Source organism: Lissotriton vulgaris, chromosome 2_1, assembly GCF_964263255.1.
Source record: "Lissotriton vulgaris chromosome 2_1, aLisVul1.2, whole genome shotgun sequence".
Classification (NCBI taxonomy): domain Eukaryota; kingdom Metazoa; phylum Chordata; class Amphibia; order Caudata; family Salamandridae; genus Lissotriton; species Lissotriton vulgaris.
The window spans coordinates 818992211-819014228 of record NC_141687.1 but is presented as its reverse complement, the minus strand read 5'-3'; the positions used below and the strand labels follow the sequence as shown (position 1 = coordinate 819014228).

The 22018-nt window shown below is 44.4% G+C and overlaps 1 protein-coding gene across 8 annotated transcripts in view; it reads left to right on the top strand.

Annotated features, from left to right (window-relative positions):
* Positions 1–22018, top strand: part of CWC22 (CWC22 spliceosome associated protein) — a 466526-nt gene that overhangs the window by 155306 nt on the left and 289202 nt on the right. For 4 of the 8 annotated variants that reach the window (XM_086956216.1, XM_086956213.1, XM_086956215.1 and 1 more), the window contains 2 exons: positions 18427–18483; positions 20445–20555. In XM_086956216.1, the coding sequence (XP_086812342.1) occupies positions 18427–18483; positions 20445–20555 (168 nt within the window). The remainder of the gene's footprint in view (positions 1–18426; positions 18484–20444; positions 20556–22018) is intronic. The other 4 variants (XM_086956220.1, XM_086956217.1, XM_086956219.1 and 1 more) reach the window with 1 other exon arrangement.

Here is a 22018-nt window from a genome sequence, read left to right as displayed (position 1 = left end):
AAGCAATCCTTAACAGCAACGATATTAGGCTCAGGTGGTAGTTGGGTCAATTACCTATATGGGGTCCAGAGGGCACTTAATAGCATGCCAAGAAGTTCCTAGGATGCCGTACTTCTTACGAGGTCCTTTTTAGGATGAGAATGTGGATACCTGACCTTCATTATGGCAGCACAGTGGCGGATGAAAAACCATTTGATATCAATAACCGTTTAGCTGTTTTACAGGAACTCCATGAATTCCGGGCACTACAAAGCAACGTCCAAGAAAACGCACCTCCACTGGGGAAGTAAAATCAGTAACAGCAAGACCGGCCTGGATCCCCAAGTCGGGGATCTGGTCAGAGAAAAGATAGTGGACAAGAAAGAATTTGGGCCATCTTACTGAAAGGCTGTACCTGTCCTGGCTGTCGAAGAAACAAGAACAATACTTCCACTGCCTCTTGCCAGTAAGAAAGAAAAGAGATTCTTCTCCACTAATCTGATCAAACCACACTAAGTGGCCGATTCTGAATAGCAGGCTACGTGGGCTCCTGGGTAGCTGCCGCTCTCCTCTCGCTACCATAAAGGAGGTTCAGTCAGAAAAACTGATAACATTTGAAGAGTCTTCTATACATAGTAATTAAGTTACCAACAATGAAATGGAACTCATTCCTATTGGAATTGAATATCCAAACACAAATGAAACGCAGATATCATTTTGGCCTACCACAGACCTCTAAATCAAGATGCCTCTACAGGAGACATCTGCAAGTTCAACAAAACCTGCTGAGCTACCAAAGATAGATCAAACTGCGTCTGGCTGCTTCATCGATGTTGAAACTTTTTCTCTGGATCCAAGTGAACCCGAGTCACCCTAGCTCCAGTTTCCTGCAAAAAGCAACTTCATGATTTCTACCTTTGGCTGAAAAAGACATACCTAGTGTCAGCATGGCTACAGCTCTGGATAGCCACTGGCATACTTTTCCTACTATTTGGGATAGGCTTCGTAACTATCTTTCTCTTACTAGTGAATGGACATTATCTCCTAGAAACGCTCTGCAGCATCACATGTAAACTTGGTACTGAAACATCCTATGTCAACTCATCGTGAACAGAGAGACCTGTCCTGTGTGAACATTACAGCATTTCCAGTTCCTGATGAAATAGTTTGCAGCAGAGTTTCATATGATTTATTTGGTCCCACTAAACTTTTGAAAAAATTTTGTTAAATGATCTTCTCACCTCCACTACATACTCTGACGATTGGGATTTTGAAACTGTAAATAATATGCTGTCTGATTTAAAACTGTCTGCAGAATATTCAAAAAATTAAATGTTTGATGTTTCATCTGATTTTGACACTATGTATTGTTACCAACATTTTAGTCATCTTTTTCTGCATAAAAGAAAGGCAACAATAAATATTTTCACATATCACCAATGGGAACATTACCCTACACCCCCGAAAGGTAGTTCACAAACGTTTGCACAAAAGTTTGCTTATTTTTCTGGGTTTAATTTATCTGATCCACGCTCCTCTTATTATAAGCTTGCACCTACATCCACAAAGAAAAATATGCTTACTAACATACATCAGATATATTCTGCATCCTTTATTTCCCGACTGTCTGATTGGGTTTCGGCTTATGCAAAGACACAATAGACATAAAATCAGTCTGGGAGACTAAGGAATGGCAGGTTCAGGGAACTGAGCCATTATTTAGAGCATGCCTCATACCACAACAGATTACCACAACAGATTATCTTCCTGAACAACATTGTGCAACAGACTTCCTGTCATGGATTAGCCAGGATTAAGAACTTGAACACACCTCATATTCCCTCGCTTTTACACTTTGAGGGATGGCAAGATTATACAGAAAATTGTGAGATTATACAGAAAATGGTGAAAATACACTAGATGACATCTTGCAAGGCATTTCATACAATTCAACAGACCACAATTAGAAGGGATGGTTAGTTTGGCCTATCAACACAAATAGGTGTCAGTCAAGATTCAAGGGTACCACTGAAGGGTTTAGTATCCATAGGCCTGCTGTGCGCTATGTACAATGAGAACATCCGGGGGTGGTGTCATCATACATTGTTGGGAAGTTATGCCTAGATTGGCTAAGAACCTCAACACTGTCACAGGTGAAACAACACTTGTCTTTATTATCAGAAGACCTGGATTGAATGGATTTCTTGCTAAGTCCCCGGAAGCCACGTCGTAAATGCTTCTTATATGCTGTCTATATTAAAATATGGAGAATCTCTCAACAAGAAGTTGCAGAGAGACTTCATAAAATTGACAAAGGTAACTTAGAAAAGGCTGTGGCTGTGTTTGACAATGGCATGCCCACGCTGACATCCAAGATTTATTCACCTGGCAACGTTGTATCTTCTGCTATAGATATACTATAACAAGAGCTGTCCATTCTATAACATGGGCAATATGCTCCATTATGTCATTGAGCTGGACGCTACAATCCTTGCACTCTGATTATGTACCCTGGCGATATATCAACAGTACGTCTCTGTTCTCTGCGTATAATTTAACTGAAAAGCAGACAACAATGTCACAAAGGGATGCAAAATATGCAGTGCTGCACATAAAAAAATTAGACCAGTTACCTTTCACCGTGGCAGAGTCACTATCCACAGAATGGTTAATTCATGGTCATATAACATTGGCAGTAACGACTTTCCAGTTTCAATATGGTCTAGAACACAACTAGGTAGGCAGGTATGAAGCTATGGGTAGGGAATTAATTTTTTGAATCTTGACAATAACCTTCTATATTTAGATGCAGGAACGGAGACACTGAGGTTTTCCTCAGTAGTACAGACTGGGAGAACTAATTGAGTTGATCTCTCATTTTCCAGGATATTATGCCTCATGGGGCCTATATTGGTTCAGTTGCAAACTTGTCCTGTCAGTTTATAGGGTCCCCAGCTACCATGATTAATCCAGTATTCAGGCTACTCTCAAATGAGAGTTACTTAATGCTGAATGATCAAGGTTGTTGTGGAATGCTTCCAGGCATCGCATATCTAGTCACAGTGAGTTCCAGAATTACATGTTGTATGCAAGTATTGTTTCCACCAACACAGACAGGGAGGCGCCATTCTAGCCTTCTTTTAATGTTTCCTTTAGATTGCTTTTACAGAAAGATGTGCCCTTAACCTCAGCCCAAGAGACTTTTCATCTTCAGGTAGCAAGGTCCTCAGCTGAGATACAGGCACTGGTAGGAACAAATTGCACTTTCAATTTCAGATAAATGGTACAGCGTATCTTCAAGATGTCTGATACCAGGACAAGGTACACCTACTTAAGACCATAGGTTCTGTACTATTAAGCACCTTTCAGGCAGTCTTCGAAGTGATTCCAGCTTTAATACACTTCATGTTTGGAAGCCTTTTCGGAGGGCTTCCGCTTATCCTGCTACTGGTAGTGGGAATCCTGATTTAAATTTTTCTGCTACGCAGTGGATGTCCCAGTCACCAAGGAGATGGAAAAAATACTCTTGGAGGGATGTTACAGTGATCACATGGACCCCATCTGGGCACACCTCAACTTCAGGAGCTAACGAAGTCTTGGTTCCCATCATTCCAATCAGTCTGGATTGACTGTGTTTTGCCTTTTCTCTGCTGTTTGTTCAGAGGTCCAACACGCAGTCTTGTTCACGGTACATCTATGGCCCTAGGTACATATAGTTAGGATTAACATCGTAAGAGTATGTATTATTACCGTAATGTATTTATATGCCTGCATATATTCATTGTTTTAGCACTATGGTAGAAAACTACCATCCTTTTACTCTGTTGGTGCTTATAATCGTTTAAAACTGTTTGTTTTATGGCTGTTGCAGCACATATATTTTACACTAGAATGGAGCTGGTTCAGTAAATGCTTATTGAAAATGTCCCAACCGTTTATTCTGTGTATCTCTCTGAGAGAAAGTGAGCACGAGTGACTGAGCAAAAAGTACTGTACTGTTTCCACGATCCCTGAGGGGACGGGTTGTCATGTTCGATAGTTGCCAGAAACTATTATCTCCTTGGTAAGAAGGGTTCATAGTGGCACTGTGAGTTAGCTGGTATACAGGCGAGCACATCCGTTGGGGTTTCTGGAATCAATCTGGACAACGATCTCACAGTTTGTTGTCTAAATGCGCAGATCCAGAGATTTATTGGAACTACACGACAGTGCCTTTTATTTTGTAATCGGTATATAAAAGAAGAAATGCAGTGTTTTATAATAGGCCAAGTGCAGTAGATATTTTGTTTGAAAAACAGGGGTAGGCAGCATTACTGATTCTCAAGTGCATGTTGGTCTTAATATAGATAGGTCTTCTGAACAAAGAAATTTAAGGAGTCACCAAAGATTCGGCTCACACCTTTGTACAGAGACCCCCTGGCCTCTGCCACACCAGAAGAGAGGACACTGGTGGTTGCAGGGGCCGGTATTACTTCAGACCAGAGTCTGGTGTGTTCTGCTGGAGAATGGTCATATGATTGGCCACCTGCAATTTGAATGTGTGATGCAGGACGGCTGGAAAATGTAGTCCCTAGCCTGCCTGTAGACGCCCTCTTATTCGTCAGTCGTTATCTATGAAGTCATTGCTTTTCTTTGAGGTGTTATAGTATGTTTATGTATTAAAATGGCCATAGGATCGGCCGCCTGTAATGCAAGCAAATAATGAAGGACGGCTGGGAAATGTAGTCCCCAGCCGTCCTGTAGACATAGTGTAATTCGTCAGTAATTTTTTCTTCAAGCAGCCCCGACTGCATCATTTTGATCTTCTTAAGACATATAGTGTTAAAAAATATGGAGAGGCAATGCTTGGTCATAAAAAATTACGTTTCTATCGCATTTATGTATTAACATGGTCACATGATCCACCGCCTTAAACTTGAGCACATGATGGAGGCTATCTGGGAAATGTAGTCCCAAGTTGTCTTACAGACATGCTCTCATTTATCGGTGGTCTGTTTCAAAACATCTTGTAGTGTACATAAAAAAGGGGCGGTTTAAGGGAATTGAAAAGCGTGTTTTTTTAGGTCGAGCCTAAGCAGCACATGCCACGCACACACTCAATTGAATTCAAACACAAAGTAGTGTGATTTAACAGATCACATGTAATAGTCTTTAAGGAATGATATCCACTTCTTCTTGTTAGAGCATTAATTTCTTTTTATTGCTCAAGTTATACCACGCCAGCCGACACGTGTTTCATCAGAGTACAGGTCACTCGGACTCTTCAGGGCTTTCTCGTTGTAATGGCGTGTATTGTAGTTCCGCTTGACCGGTGATAATTCCAACCCGGTAAGGGTGTCTTTGACTTTATAATGGGAGTGTGATCGTCTCCTGCACCTTCTTTAAGAAAAAATAATGTTAATCATGTTCTGAATGCCTAATCTTATCCCTAAATGGGAGCAGGGCACATCTGTGTTCTGAAGTATCTCACTATTGTAAATTTTGCCGATATTAAAGTATATAAACCGGACAGGATTTAATACTTTGTCGGCTATAACCAGCAGAGAGATTGCGGACTTTAATATCGGCAAAATTTAATGCTCTAACAAGAAGAAGTGGATATCATTCCTTAAAGACTATTACATGTGATCTGTTAAATCACACTACTTTGTGTTTGAATTCAATTGAGTGTGTGCGTGGGATTTGGTCATTTATTGTTCAAAGTGTTGTGAACCAACACCTTTTCGGAGGGGTCAAGAGGGTCCCCCCTCCCCTATAGCACCACAGCCTGCAACAGGCGCAGCCAGACAGGCAGTCAGCAACAAAGCAGAGCGCAAGTACTCCCTGTAGTTTTAGAAACCCTTGCCTTTGGAGAACTCTAAGCAGCACATGCGTTGCTCTGCGAGGAATGCTGTGGTCTAGACTGTTCCCATTGTGCGCGGGGTCAAGATTGATTTGCATATGGCTGGGTTACATGTGGTCATACTCCTTTTTTTTTAAAAAAAAATATTTTTTAATTTACGCTCCGTTGTGTGTTATTTATTTGGGAGGGTCTGCCTCGAGCTTGTGAATCAGAACGGCACCAGCTCCACAGACGCTGCACTTGCATTTTCCAAAGATTATTTTTTTATTATAATCAGCGCAACTGCTGCGTGCTTTATCTTGAAGTACAGCGGCCACGTGCCTTTTATTTTGTCATCTGTTACCCATGTGTTACCTGTTTTCTTTGTGCTGCCTGTAAAATAAATATGCGTGAGGATCTGTTGTTTTTGAGTGATTAGCAGCTCTCAGGATCTGCGGACTATTGAGGCTTAAGAAGGGGGGGGGGGGGTAAAGCTACACATACCAGTGCAACAAGTGACCGTTTTTCAAAACAGAAATCACCATTATTAGTTCGCTGACATAGAAGAGGGATTCCAACTGCAACACCTCAAACTTAGAGGACTGTCTACTTCGGGACTGTCGTAACTCTGTGGTTGTTGCTTTCCCAACCCGTTATAGCCGCTGGCGTATTTGCTCTTTTATATTACCTCAAGTATCTTCCAGCCAATCCAGCACGACAGGGCACAGCGGACCTGTGGTGGTTGGCCAGGGAGATGACAGCATTACCTAGTGGAAGCTGTTCCCTGCTTAATCTTGTGTGACAGAAAAAGTGCAAAATCTTGAAAGGTCTTGTGAGAACTGGGTATTGCTTTTCAGAGCGCTTGCTCATTTTCCGCAAGGTAGGTGTGCGTGTGCGTGTGCGTGTGCGTGTGTGTGTGTGTGTGTGTGTGTTTGTGTGTGTGTGTGTGTGTACTGTACAACCAGCTGGTTGCAGAATGATAAAATCTTCCTTTAAGTTACACCAAAGATGGCTGCTTAGTGAAGCAAAACGAAAGGGGATGATGGTCGGAGTGTTGAACATTGCAAGCACTCACCCCAGTCAACTGATCTGGGTTTAATCCATCATCATTCTTTAGCTCACTCCGCCACCCCAGTTCAGACATGACCATATGCAAATCAGTCTGACCCTGTGCTTCATGGGAACAGTCCAGCCCGAACTGCCAAGCCATGTCTTCCCTGGACCGGAAACAAGCATCCTGGGACCGGTTTCTGGCTAATCAGCCGTCATCAGCCAGGCTAGCTTGAATCCAGTGGCAAAGTGAGCAAGGGGCCCTTGTCTAGGCATACCCTGCCAACTTAGGGCGAACAAAGCAAAACCAAAGGGGATGATAGAAGGAGTGTTGAGCATTGCAAGCCCTCACCCCCAGTCAACTGACCAGGTTTAATCTATCATCATCATTCTTTAGCTCACTCCGCCACCCCAGTTCAGACATGGCCATATGCAAATCAGTCTGACCCTGTGCCTCATGGGAACAGTCCAGCCCGAACTGCCAAGCCAGGTCTTCCCTGGACCAGAAACAAGCATTGGATGGATTTAAGCCCAGATCTCTGTACTGGGGTGAATGTATGACATTGTTCTGTATTCTGTCCATCAATTGTTGTTTTTGCATTTGTCACACCTAATGGGACGGGTATGCTCAGACGTGAGTCCCGTGCTCTCCATGCCACAGGAATCAAGCTTTCCTGGCTGATGAGGGCTGAAAGCCCGAAACCGGTCATAGGATGTTTGTTTTCAGTCCAGGGAGGACCTGGCTTGGCAGTTCGGGCTGGACTGTTCCCATGGGGCACAGGGTCAAGACTGATTTGCATATGGCTGGGTTCAAACTGGAATGGCATGGTGAGCAAAAAAAACAATGGATTTAGGCCCAGATCTCTGTACCGGGGTGAATGTGTGACATTCTTCTTCATTCTGTCCATCAACTGTTGTTTTTGCATTTGCTTAGTGAAGGGGCACCTGCCAAGAGCAAGCTTTGCCAGGGATATCATTGCCATCATGCCTAATGCATTTTTTTGTCCGTCTTTTTCTCTACTTTTACTCAGATTAAACATTGTGCTGATGTAAGTTTTTTTCTTAATCTGTAGAAGTGGTCTGGGAAAGTTCTTATCTGTGCAAGAAAGTAATCAGAGCACACGTATATGCGTCTGCTATAAAATTACTTTCATTAATCAGGTTAGTAAACAACAGTGTTAAATGCTTGCAACCAAAAAGAATAAGTATAAAACATTGTCATTTACAACGCCAATAGCTCAAAGTTTTAAAAATTTAAGACCAATTGCATTGCAAATGCTTGTTGTCTAAAGCAGTGATGCCATTCCACATCAACCAAAACATCACCCTGATTGAGTTCTGTGCGCTATCTCGGCCCTCTAAGCAGGAGGAGAAATGCAAGGCTGTGCAGAACAAACCATCTCTACTCTGGATAGTGCTCTGCGTTAGGATTTGCTGTGCATTGGCTAAAAAACATCTTCTACTACGTTGAAGAAGCATTATTGGATGGACAATCAGATTAATCAAAAGGGTTATTTTGCTCTCTCTGTACTGCAGGACTTTCTGGTTTGAGTCCATCCACAGACTCTCCTCCAAATCAGCTTTAATATCTTTTGAAAAGATGAGGAATCTGCATGTAGAAGTCTCTATCAGAAGAACAAGTTACTTACCTTCCACAACACTCTTTCTGGTAGAGACTCTATCTAGCCTCAGATTCCTCACCTACATTCCATCCTCTCCATTCTGTGACTAGTCTCCCTCTATTAATAAGAATCCATGTCTAGGAATCTGCTCACTGTTTTTGGTGAGGGGGTGGCAGACAGTCTTGAAAACAACTGACAGTTGCACGTGGGAGTGGTACCTTTTTAGGACCTGCATGTAATTTCCAGAGCCGAACAGCATCAGTGCAAAGCTTCACAACACCACTTACCAGCTTGTAGAGGTCCTTCTGAAAAGCTTCCAGTCTGACGCCAGAGGAATATTTAAAATATGAGGAATCTGTGGCTAGATAGACTCCATCAGAAAGTGCATTACCAAAGGTAAGTAACTCGTTCATCTCAATGACTGACTGCTCAAGGCAGGCTTGTCGCAGTCAGTCGCTCACCACCTTCAGACAACAGGTGCTTGTGTGGCCTCCTTGGGGTTCTGCACCAGCGAAGTTCCACATGAGCCATATGTCACATTTCCCTCCATACAAGCTGTCCTGGATATGGTGGCCTTCAAGTCCTTTCCAACACCACAGATATCCCTGGACATTCAGGATATGATCCTCTGGTCTCATTGACGAGAGTTCTATGGCTTCTTTGGCTTCCAGCTTTATGCATCTCTATTGTCCCGTAAGCCAGATGGCATATGCATTCTCTGCAGTGGAACCACTGGTTTCAGTGGCCGAGCATTGGAATTGTCTCTTGGATTCCACCCAAGCCTCTCAGGAGACTGCTTGGTATGTTCTGTGATGGCAGTCGAACACTAAAGTGACGCATGGGAGATCACTCTCTCTTCCCAACCCCGTCTTAAGGTTCACCCCAGACGTTTTACTATGGGAGAAGTGGAGATCCAAATCCTCTGATATAGAGGTGCTTCTCTGAAATGCTCCCTGTTGACCATTCAGGTGAGCCTGTTGCAGGTTCTCATGGGCAACACGACCACCATGTTGTACTGCAAAAAGAACAGCTGTGAGGTGACCTGGATTTTGTGCCAGGACACCTTTCCCTTTTGGAGATGGGAGATCTTTCTGGTGGCAAACCACCTGGACATGTCCCTGAATGCCAGAAAGGATGAGGTGATCAGCTGTTGGCTAGTGGACCTCAAATTGCTTCTTCATCCATGTTTGGCACAGGGCATCTTTGAAGAAAGGAGCCTGCTCTGGCTAGATCTATTTGCCACCACCCAGAACTTGAAATGTTAAAACTCTTGTGTGCTAGAGTTCAAAATGGGAGAGTCATTGGGAGATGTATACCATCTGCAATGGGGCACAAATCTCCTGTACATTCTCTCGTTTACATCCCCTGCCTTAAGGTTCTGAAGAAAATGATGGCAGACTGGGCCCAAGTCATCTTGATAGCCCAGTATTTGGCAAAGACAATATTGTACCCAGATCTTCAAAGCCTGAACACTTACCCTACGGACCAGCTTCCTTTATGGGAGGACCTGCCGTCTCAGCAACAGGGGAGAGTCCTACTCTGAAATCTCTGCAAACTACACCTCCATGTGTGGAGATTGAATGACGACTCCTGAGCTACTTTGATTAGTCTCCCTGAGGGAAGGGACGTCAACCGTGCGGCCAGAGGTCTGTCAACAAAATCCATTGACAATAGGAGAAGTTTGTGGTCTCGTGTGAAACCCATCACTGTAGTGGGGCTTCATCTCGCCCCAGACAATCGCACTGCTAAATGTGCCAATTGCGCAATTGTATATTAATTTATTCAACGTTCATCCATGTATTCCATAGTCTTATAAACTTATCATATTTATTCTCCAACTTTAATGCGAGTCCACACGCTGAGTGTATATGCCATTTCCGATTTTTTACTGCTCAAACCATGTCTATCCGGACCTTCTGAATGAACAGGACTGAAGCATAAATTCATTTCAGGCAGCGTTTATTCAAAAAAAGTACCCAATGCATTTCGGGCTCAACGCCCTTCTTCGGGGGTCACTGTGAATGAATAACAAATAACCACAATCACTAATTATGTTCATCCTTTTGGTATAACATTTCTCAGTTTTAACCCAATTACAAATGTATTGCGCGATACCGAGAACATTTTTTGTCACTTTAAAACTTTATACGATAACTGAATGCGTTACAAAAATACCTAAATGCCAGACAACCTAACTAATACATTCCTCCTTAATTTATCTTTTTATCCTTGTTATATTCCAAAATTTCTTAGGACATTAGAACCAATCAGTCGCCCTGTGCCATGCATGTGAGTTTCTAACACAACTTTCCTGCGTGTCTGCAGCAGTTAGTCTATTACTTGTATTTCCTTTCTAACCTTTCCGTGTACCCATCAGACTGCAATCTCCCTTCCCCGAGTGGCAAGCAGCGCGAACACCGCCGCGACCCTTCTCCCATGTTTCTTTCCCCACCTTCGTTCTCAAAACCGTCATTATTTAACAATCTCACCTCTCTCTATACACCCCCCTCCGCCTTTGGTAGATTGAGCAATAAACCATGCCCTTTCAATACATTCTGCTTAACACGTACCTGCCATGTGTTGTTAAAAACAGTCCTTCCTTACTCCATCTTACATCCCATCAAGCTTCCTCCCATACTCGCTCTCTTATTTAACCCCTGGTTCTAACCAATTAGGCTCCGTGTTTCAAATCTCCCGCCCTCACAGCCTTACATGTTAGGTATTTCTTCGTAATCACTACATCTCCCATCATCCAGTTCAAATCAATTAAAACAACCGGCGCATTCCACAATAATGCAAACGAGTGTCAAACAATGGTAAATCGCGCAGTGCGAACACATAATGAATGTGAATCTATTCAATGTCATTTTCATTTAAACGTAAACTCCTTGAGCGCCTCCAACACTGTCATTAATGAACCACGTTGTTAATCCTGGCGTGCTGACTCGTACTTTTTGCAACAGTTTAATCAATTTTCTTCTTCTTCATCTTTGGGTGCTATCCAGGTGTAGGGCATTTGTAACAAACTGCACTGTAAGGGGGGACCGGATGCACACCTCATATTCCTAATTTCTCAAACTTGTCTCCATTGTGTCTGAAGGGTGCGTGCTGATTGTATCGAGTGCCATGCCCTGTTGGCACTTAAATTATACACATCACTGTAGTGGGGCTTCATCTCGCCCCAGACAATCGCACTGCTTGATAGCCCAGTATTTGGCAAAGACAATATTGTACCCAGATCTTCAAAGCCTGAACACTTATCCTACGGACCAGCTTCCTTTATGGGAGGACCTGCCGTCTCAGCAACAGGGGAGAGTCCTACTCTGAAATCTCTGCAAACTACACCTCCATGTGTGGAGATTGAATGACGACTCCTGAGCTACTTTGATTAGTCTCCCTGAGGGAAGGGACGTCAACCGTGCGGCCAGAGGTCTGTCAACAAAATCCATTGACAATAGGAGAAGTTTGTGGTCTCGTGTGAAACCCATCACCTTGATCTTCTGCACTACAGACTCTCTGATACATTCTTGTTTTTGTTTCCGTCATTATTCCCGCAAGGTGTTGCAGTGGGCACAGTTAATGGTTGCATATCAGACATTTCAGCTTTTTTATGTTTGCCAGATCGACCTGCCCTTTTTAATTCACCTGTTATGATGTGCTTTCTGAAAGGTTTTCCTGTGAAACCCATTATCATGGTGCAAAGGGACCTCAATGTGTCCTATGTACAGGTGTTCTGTAAGGCTCCTGTTACTCAGAACTGTCTTTCTCATTGCAAACGATCCTGCGTGCTACTTCAGTACCCTGTAGTTGCTGTCAGGGCAAACTCCCTACAACACCTTTTTCCAGAGAAATTGGTACTGAGGACTGCCTTCCTGCCAAAAGCGGTGTTTCTTTTTCATGTTGGACAGTCTATGACCCTTACAGCCTTCTTCTTTCTACCACATCAGTTGAAAGAGTAGGCAATTGTGACCATAAAGGACTCCTGAGCTTTTATATGGACCATACAAAGCACAAGCCACCTTATGGAAGACCAGCTCTTTATTGCTTTACTGGGACCAAGAAAGGTGGATAGTCCTTTGTATCAAGGTATGTGATGTGTGTTGCCTAGAAAGAGCATCCTGAAGGCATGTGGACTCATTCCACTGGGGCAAAAGGTGCTACATCTGTGCTCGCTAGGGGAGTGCCTTTCTTGGATATCTGCCAGCTGCGATTTGGGTGTCTATGCATATCTTTGATTCACTATTGCTGTGACGGCCAGTTCCACAGATGTTATGTTATGTTAAAAAAAATTCTAAAGCGCACTTACACCAAGCGGTTTCATGGTGCTAAAACAGAAGGACTGTGGAGGTAAGGAACTTTGAGATGTTTATTCGTATGCCTGTGTAAAAAGGAAAGTTTTCAGAAGGGTTCTTAATTGGGTGTAGTGTGTTGCACATCTCAGCTCATTGGGAAGGGAGTTCCAGAAGCGGGAAGCCAAAAAAGAAAACATAAGTCCACAGTGTTTTTTCCGTTTAAAAGTGGGAACAGTAAGCAGGTGGAGGTGAGAGGACCGGAGTTCACGAAGGGGAACAGAACGTTGGATTCTGGAAGAAATGAAGGCAGGGCCTTGACCCGCAAGGGCCTTGAAGATGGTACAGCCCAGCTTGAATACACAACGTTTGGCTACCGGGACCCAGTGGAGGCTCTTCATCAGGGGTCTAACATGTTGATGCTTTGGTTGGCGAAAAATGAGCCTAGCTGCCTGATTTTGAACGAGCTGTAGGCGATGAAGTGGGTATGCTGGAATGCCAACATAGAGAGCATTCGCATAATCAATGCGAGAAGAGAAGTGATCATGGCCCAGATGACGAGGGGGAGGGCTTCTGTGGTCAAGAACCTACAGATTTTTTGGTTACTGCGCAGATGAAAAAAGCAGGAGGAAACTACTGCATTAATTTGGGGCTTCAAGGACAAGTCGCTACAGATGATAACTCCAAGACTTTTTACCGAGTTGACTGGTCGAGGAGGAGTGCCCAAAGATGGAGGCTAGAAATTGGGATTCCAAGGGTTGGCGGACCCCCCTGTAAGGACAAACTCAGTTTTATCAGGGTTGAGCTTTAATTGGCTAGAGTACATCCATTCACTGATGGAAGTCATAGTGGATTGAAAGTTGTGGCTGGGCTGTTGCGTAGAGACACCATCAAGGGTTGCATATATAGATTGAATAGGAGGGGGGATAGGGCAGAGCCCTGAGGGTCCCCACAGGTCATCTTTGTATTCCCTGCCACGAAATTGCCCAACCTGACAGCCTGGGAGCGACCGTGTAGAAAGGAGGTAATCCATTTAAGGGCCAGGCCTCGGATGCCAGCGTTGGTGACACGGTCGATCAGGAGTTCATGATCGACCGTGTCGAAAGCCGCTGATAAATCTAAAAGCACCAGGGCCTGGATGATGTTTTTGTCAGCACCTCCCCTAAGTTCATCCATGACAGCCAAGATGACCGATTCCGTGGAGTGGACAGGCCTAAAGCCCACCTGCCGGGGGTCGAGGAACTTGGAATGCTCAATAAATGAGCTAAAGCAGTTTGTGACATGGGCCTCCAGTATTTTGCTAAGGTAGGGGAGCAACGAGATAGGGCAAAAGTTGCTTAGCACCTAAGGGTCGGCATTAGGTTTCTTCAATATCGGGACAACTACAGCACGTTTAAAGGAGTCTGGAACAATGCCTGTTTTAAGGGAGTTATTAAGGAGTGAAAGCGGCGGGTCGGGGCAGGTGAGAAAAGCCTCTTTTAGAATATGGGGAGGGCAGCAATCATTAGGAGAGCCAGATCCCACCTTATTCAGTAGGGTCAAGAATTCTTCTCTGGAGATCAAAGGAATTTGATCGAGCGTAAAGGGATTTTTACAAATTACGGGGAGGGTGGGGGGAGGGATGGAAATGGGGATATTGTCCTTGATCAGGGTAATTTTGTCAATAAAAAACGAGTTCAAGGAGTCGCAAAGTGTTTGTGAAGGGACGGCTTTAGCCGTCACCCGATCAGGTTGTGCGAGCTCATAGACAATTGAAAAAATATCTTTAGCCTTGGTGGATGAGTTTGTGATTTTTTTAGAAAAATAGGCAGATTTAGTCTGAAGGATGGAATCTTTATAGTTTCTTAGCAAGGCTACATAGGCCACTCTCTCCTCAGGCGCATAGGCACGCCGCCAATGGCGCTCTGCTTGTCTAAGTGCCAGTTTTTTCTTCTTTAGATCGTCGAAGAACCAGCGTTGGGCGTCGTGGGGGCGCTTAAGTCGAATCTTCTTCAGACCGGCTACCTTGTCGCTCGCTACTTCTAGCCAGCGGTCCAGGTTGGAGGCCTGAAGAGAGATGGAAGCCGGTTCATTGGGAGAGGTGGCTGTTAGAAATGCACGGTTTCCAGTTTCTGGCTGCAAAATTACCAGCCGGGGGTAACGAAGTGAAAGGCGTATAAGCCATAGCAAAGGAAATAAAATCATGGTCGGACCACGTACAGGGAGAGACTAGGGAGGTGTAATTTCTATATTAGAGGTCCAGACCTGATCCGGAATGTGCCCCTTGGCATGAGTTGCCTTGTGCACATGTTGGGTGAAGTTCATGCCTAATAGAGAGTCAGTGAACTCAACTGAGGTGGCACTCTCATGAACATCAGAAGGCCAGTAGTTGAAATCACCAAGAATGATAATACTGGCGTGATTTATGGCTAACTGAGAGATGAGTGTGATTTATGGCTAACTGAGAGATGAGTTCACCAAAGAGTTGAGGGAACAGAGGCATATGATCAGGGGGTCGATAGAAGAGAGCACAAATAAAAGAAAATCTAGGAGAGTCAAATTTTACAATAAGACTGTCAGCGTGAGGTGGACTGTTAATCCTTAGGGTGGTGAATTTGTGTTTATGCAGGATAATGGCTGCCACTCCACCCCCAGATTTACCCGATGCCCTATTTACATAAAGTATGTACCGTATTTTCCGGCGTATAAGATGACTTTTGAACCCCTGAAAATGTTTTGGAAAGTCGGGGGTCATCTTATACGCCGGATGCCAAATTAGACCCTTTGTTTTTATGGGTTTTTCAATACCGCGGACTACTCTTGGATGCGAGTTCGAGCTGCACCATTTCCCGCCCACGCTTCCGACCCAGCGTGGGGGTGGGGCTCTAATCAGCCGTCCGACACAAACGGGTAAAGTCCGCGCTATATAAAATCGCATACCATCTAAAGATTGCAGCCGGGGATACCGAGCAGCTTCCACAGGCGTTTCTGTAGTCACAACTACCGTGGAGCGGAACCGTTTATTTCATAAACCCAAACTACGAGCATATACCGGTAATAGGTAATGGTACAAAATGAACAAATTAGAAAAAGCAAACGTTAAGTTACATGGATCAAAAGTGCCTAGACTGACCTGCACACGCGCCTCCACATCCCCAGGCAGATGAGGCAGCAGGATGAGGCAGCAGGAGGTCCTGAAATATAACAGGCAGCTCTGAAGATGGCGGCCCCCACTGTGTTCTACATGTGCTGATCTCTCTCTCCTTCCAGAAATCTCATGCTCATCGGAAGGAGGGGAGTGTCAGTACCACGTGATCTCCTCAGTCCATGGAGATAGAAAGTTGGACTGCGCTGGAAGTGGGGGTAGTCTTATACGGCGAGTATAGCACGAAACCTAAATTTTATCAAGCAAAGTAGGGGGTCGTCTTATACGCCGGGTCGTCTTATACGCCGGAAAATATGGTAATAGCCGGTTGGTATTGCTGCCAGGATATCGGGGTTAGAGTGAGCAGTTAGCCAGGTTTCAGACAAAAGTAAGATATCAGGTTTATCAGCGTCAAGCAATTGAAAGATTTCGAGCTGATGCTTTACCAGGGAACGCGTGTTTGGATAAATAATGACAAGGGGGCCAGTTACCCGAGTACAAGAGGTAATGGGCGCCGGTGATTGGTTGTAGGGGGTAGAAGGTCCGTGCCCAATATCCTGGGAAAGGTGCTCGGGATATGAGTCACTAGGGTACATTATCCCTTCTTTATTCATGGCTAACTTGACGTTGGGACTGATATCCCAGTTTCCCTGTAAATTGTGAAGCTCACGTGCGGTGTAGGAGATCAAATGGGCATTATGGCTAGCCCCTGGTCCCGGCTGGGCGCGGACGGGGGCAGACGCTGCGCGCGACCGCTGAGCGGTCTTGGCATAGGTTGAACTAATACCCCAGAGGGGTGGGGTCAGGAGGGGGCGTGTCTCGCTCTACCCGGTCTGCTCTCCACTCAAACAGCAATCAGCTGCGGTGGACCGGGGTCGGAGCGGGAGGCGCGCGGCGTGATCAGGGGAATGGAGACTGTCACAGAAGGTATTTCCCAGTTTAAAAATCAAAGTGCAGGTTTAAAACGTAAAAGTAAACACACATGCACAATACAAGGATACGGCCAACTCAAACAGCGCACAATGCTTCTGCAGCGCGTCGCGAAGGCTATGGACCTTATGTAGGATTTCCAAGAGACAGCGTCAGGAGGGGGCGTGTCTCGCTCTACCCGGTCCGCCCTCCACTCAAACAGCAATCAGCTGCGGTGGACCGGGGGCGGAGCGGGAGGCGTGCGGCGTGATCAGGGGAATGGAGACTTCGTCACAGAAGGTATTTCCCAGTTTAAAAATCAAAGTGCAGGTTTAAAACTTAAAAGGGAACACACACAACACCAGGATACGGCCAACTCAAACAGCGCACAATGCTTCTGCAGCGCATCGCGAAGGCTATGGACCTTATGTAGGATTTCCAAGAGACAGCGTCAGGAGGGGGCGTGTCTCGCTCTACCCAGTCCGCCCTCCACTCAAACAGCAATCAGCTGCGGTGGACCGGGGTCGGAGCGGGAGGCGTGCAGCGTGATCAGGGGAATGGAGACTTCGTCTCAGAAGGTATTTCCCAGTTTAAAAATCAAAGTGCAGGTTTAAAACCTAAAAGTAAACACACACACAACACAAGGATCCGGCCAACTCAAACAGCGCACAATGCTTCTGCCAGACAGGGCCAGAATCTGCTCTTTAGAATTTCCATGCTTCAGAGCTACTGCCACAGTATGTACTCTGAATGTAATGAAACTTCAGTTGTATCAGTCAGAACACAAATTACTTACCTGTAGTAATGCTTTTGCTGGTTGATACTCTAATGGCAGAATACTTGTTGTCCACCTTCACTTCGTGTTCTGTGAAGTATACATCTGCACAATGTAATAAGGTCCCAAGTTAGATTTCCGCTCCTTGTCACGTACAATTTGTTTCTAATGGTCCGCGTCTGAGGGCATGGAAAAAAAGGTTACAAAACTGATGTCAGCACCCGAGGGTGGCACCTATGTGTCGCTTCTGGGGCGGTACAAGATTTCTGTGAAGCCATCTGTTGGTGCAGTAGTGCTAGGAGAATTTTCTGGAGCAAGTCTGGTGCCAGTGATATTCTAAACGTGAGTAATCTAAGGTTAGATAGAGTATCCACCAGAGAATGTTACCAAACGTAACTAGTTTGTTTGTATGTTGAGGCAAAATCCTGGAGTCTATTCTAATGCACCTTTGCTCTGTACCTGACCTTTCTAGATTCAGTGGAAGATCTAAAAACTTTATTTGCTTCTTATATTTTTTTCTGTCTGCTGTCCAGTGTTCTAGCATCAGGACACCGTTTGGTGTAATCATGTGCCATATAGGTATAAAAAATAAATAGATCCATAAATGGTCCAGGATTCCCAACTAGATATGTTACCACTGGCACTACCTATGTACATCTTCAGGACTCTTTTTACGGAATAGCAGGTTTCCAACCTTTTTATAGTATTTCATCTGTGGAGGCTGGCTTGAGTTTTACTAGGTTGAATAAACCTAAACCGTTATTTGCATTGTCTTCATAATTCTAATCCATGTTTGTTATACTTGTGAACCAGGACAAAAGTTAATGGATTAATCAAATTCATGTGTTTTGTGATAGGCATCATGAAGACCGGTCTAGGAATGGAAGACCCACTGACCGTTTGGTGGACGCAAGGTAAATTTGCCCATCATGCATTCAGCTTATTTTCAAACATTTTTGTTCTTCTTTATTTCTAGTTGATATATTTTTTTGAATCTTTTTTTCGGATCCTTTTTGTAACGTGTTGATTGGAAAAAAATTGGAGAAATGGTTGTTACTATACCATTTATTTGTTTTATTATCTGGTAATGTTCTGATCCTATGGTATTTTATCGATGTCAGATATTTTGTGCAGGAAGAATGGCGCTCAGGCTAAATTAAGCGTCTGTGTGGTGAGTTGCGTGTATGTACGTTGCCTGTCGAGGGAACACACCTTGAAACCCCCGTATGTATGTGAGTCCAGAAACACACAATGAAAAGCAAAACTGTTCCGGTTCGGCAAGAGCGACAGCATCGATGTTCCAGCAGCTCTACTCCTCGTGCGGACGGTCCACAGCGGCTTCGGTGTACCCGCCAGCCAAGTCTGAACACTGGACTGCCCCCCTTTTCTGTAATTCAGCGGAATCCCGCCAGGACCGCTTACCTTTGGCCTACGCATCCCCAGGTCTGCACTCCCTCGCTCCCCCATCGCCCTAGCTCCCCTGGAGCGCCTCAGCAAGCCGGGTTTCGAAGTGTACCGGCCACCGGGTTGGCGTGACAAGCACCCTCTCCTCCTCTCATCTCCGTACCCGAAGCACATCCCCTTGCCGGGTTGGAATTATCACCGGCTACATGACCACCATCCAAACCACGCCATTTCAGCCCTGAAGAGTAACTGGACCACTCCCACTTGTGACAAAACACGTTTCTGGCTCAGTTTGATTTATTAAAACACATGTGAAACCACTTATCTGGTGTGGATCTAACATCCTGTTTAGTTCACCATATCGTACAGAACCAATTTTTACTGCCCTGGACTGTGTTTGCTTAATGTTCTGATCCTATCTAACTGACTTCTATAAGATCAGTATGTCAATTGTGATAGCCATTGTATACTTTTATGTACAGTTATGTACATTTTTCTCTTGTGATTATACCATTCCAGTTTTACCACAGTTAATGAGTTCCCTGACCTACATATGACCCTATTGGATTAGTAAGTACACTTTAGCCACTACCTGTGAGATCAAAATGTTCACAAGCCTGCAAACCATATAATTGGCTAAGCGTTTTATCATCCCGCCAACAGCACTCCATTTGAGGTTTTACTTATACTGCATCCTAAATCAACAGCGCATATTACAGACAACCCATGGCAGCATCAAGTGCATAAGATGACTCAAATACCTGTAATTGGCTACACATTTGCCACCTCAGCAGCACATTCATATCAAGTTACATTCATACTTGCACCACAAAAATATTTATCAAATATCTCCCATCTATTTCCTCTCTCATATTCACATATGAACCACCCAGAAAAGTTGATTTAAGTTTACCATGCCCGTGTTCACGTAAGATTGCATCAAACCACGCGATGGGCAAATGTGCCTCAAAACCTAGCAGCCACAGGAGCTACATAGTAAGAAGTAAAACAAAACTGCAATGTCCTTCCACTTAAAAAACACACACACATTCCTATGCATATAATGCTTCATATATATCCATAACCGGTTCTAGCCAGCTACTACCCAATACAATGCATCACTAAATAAGCTAATCTAAACTAATTTTGCAGGCCACTATGCAGAATTATTCACCTTAACAGTACCCAGAACAACCAAATAAGGTGTCAAAGGAGCACTACAGATTAGAACTGTAAATAGGTTCCAGAGTCTGAAATTGTTTCAGGACCATACAAATGATAGTAAAGCATTCTGCAAACGCACATATCATATTCTGTTCTCATTTGTTCTACCACGAGCATTCAGTTGTTTTAGTTTCCTTCAAGTCTAGACTTATTTCAGGAGTACCATTTGTTTACTTTGTTAAAGCAATTGAGCATTGACACTATCTCATAAGTTAAGAACACTCTAATTGTATTTATGGGGTTATAGGTATGATGAACGGGAAAGGTCACCACGTGAAAGAGAACATTCGGAGTACAGTCAATATGATGAAGAAAGGTCATGGAGTGGTAGATACAACGACCGAACTGGCGACACAAGGTGAATCTTTCATTGAAAGGTGTATAAATTGACAATTGTGTAGTTTCTAATATTTCAGTATATGTATATATACATATATTTATTATGCGGGGGCATGGCCTGCAGCCGGCGAAGGTGGCCGCACACTGAGGGAGCTCCGCTAGCCACCAGTGTATAACCTTAAATTATCAGTCCTCATACGTCTTACGTATTGCAAAACTGCAATCCATGTACGTGGACACGCGAAAGCGACTTATAAACAGCTTTAGGGAATAGAGGTGGTGTCTGGAGATGCAAGCAGCCCCAAAGTCATCAGGCCCAGATAGAATACCGGGGGATCTATTCAAACATAGCCAGGAAGTGTGGGTACTGTACATAAACAAACTAACGAATGCTATAGCTAGGGGGCAGCGAATGCCAGTGACTTGGAAGGGTGCTGAGATAGTCCCTATCTATAACAAGCATTTACAATGCAACGGTTTCGCCTTTGGAAAAGTTAGAGCTATTGGCAATGTAAATGACAATGCCATTTATTTATCAGTTTTCAAAACCAACACATAAATACAAATTTTGTCATTTACAATGCCAATAGCTCAAACTTTTCCAAAGGCGAAACTGTTGCATTGTAAATGCTTGTTAGTAAAATGAGAACAAATTTAAATGCTTAATAAACAAGCAGCAGGCAACAGAGGCAGACGCAAAACCGGAGCACAAGCAGCAGGCAATAGAGGCAGACGCAAAACAGGAGCACAAGCAGCAGGCAACAGAGGCAGACGCAAAACTGGAGCACAAGCAGCAGGCAACAGAGGCAGATGCAAAACCGGAGCACAAGCAGCAGGCAACAGAGGCAGACGCAAAACTGGAGCACAAGCAGCAGGCAACAGAGGCACACGCAAAATCGGAGCACAAGCAGCAGGCAACAGAGGCACACGGAAAACGGGATGTAGTTTCCGTGATGACCTGGAGTGAGGTGGTCACCCTATATAGGACTGTGGGGGTGACCAGTAAGATCACGAGGCTTAACGGAAGGTTGCAGCTGCATGCAAGAGAGAAACCGAGGAGAAACAGTGAAAGACATAAGAGAGCTATTTAAAAAAAAATGCAGACTAAGCTACACAAAGAGAAGACATTAGAAAGACGAGATGGGTAGAGAGAGGAGAGATAAGGAGACAGGAAGAGAGAAAAAGAGACAGTTTAGTATAGTGTGAGAGAGAGGATCTATGGAAAGAGAGAACGATAGGGGAGATAGATCAAGAGAGAGATGGGCTCTAGCACAAATATGCCCCCACAAGCCTCCGTGGCTCTGAAGACGAATGCCTCCGGTCGTGGGAGTTCCTCGTGGGGGAATCGAAAGAAATGCCCCTGCTTTGGTAGAGTCTCGTGGGCTCTGAAAACAAAATGCAGCATAAGCTGCTAAGACGCCCGCACTCACCGGGAACTTCTGGCGGACACAGCGCTCTTCTGCCTGTATGCTCCGTGGCTCT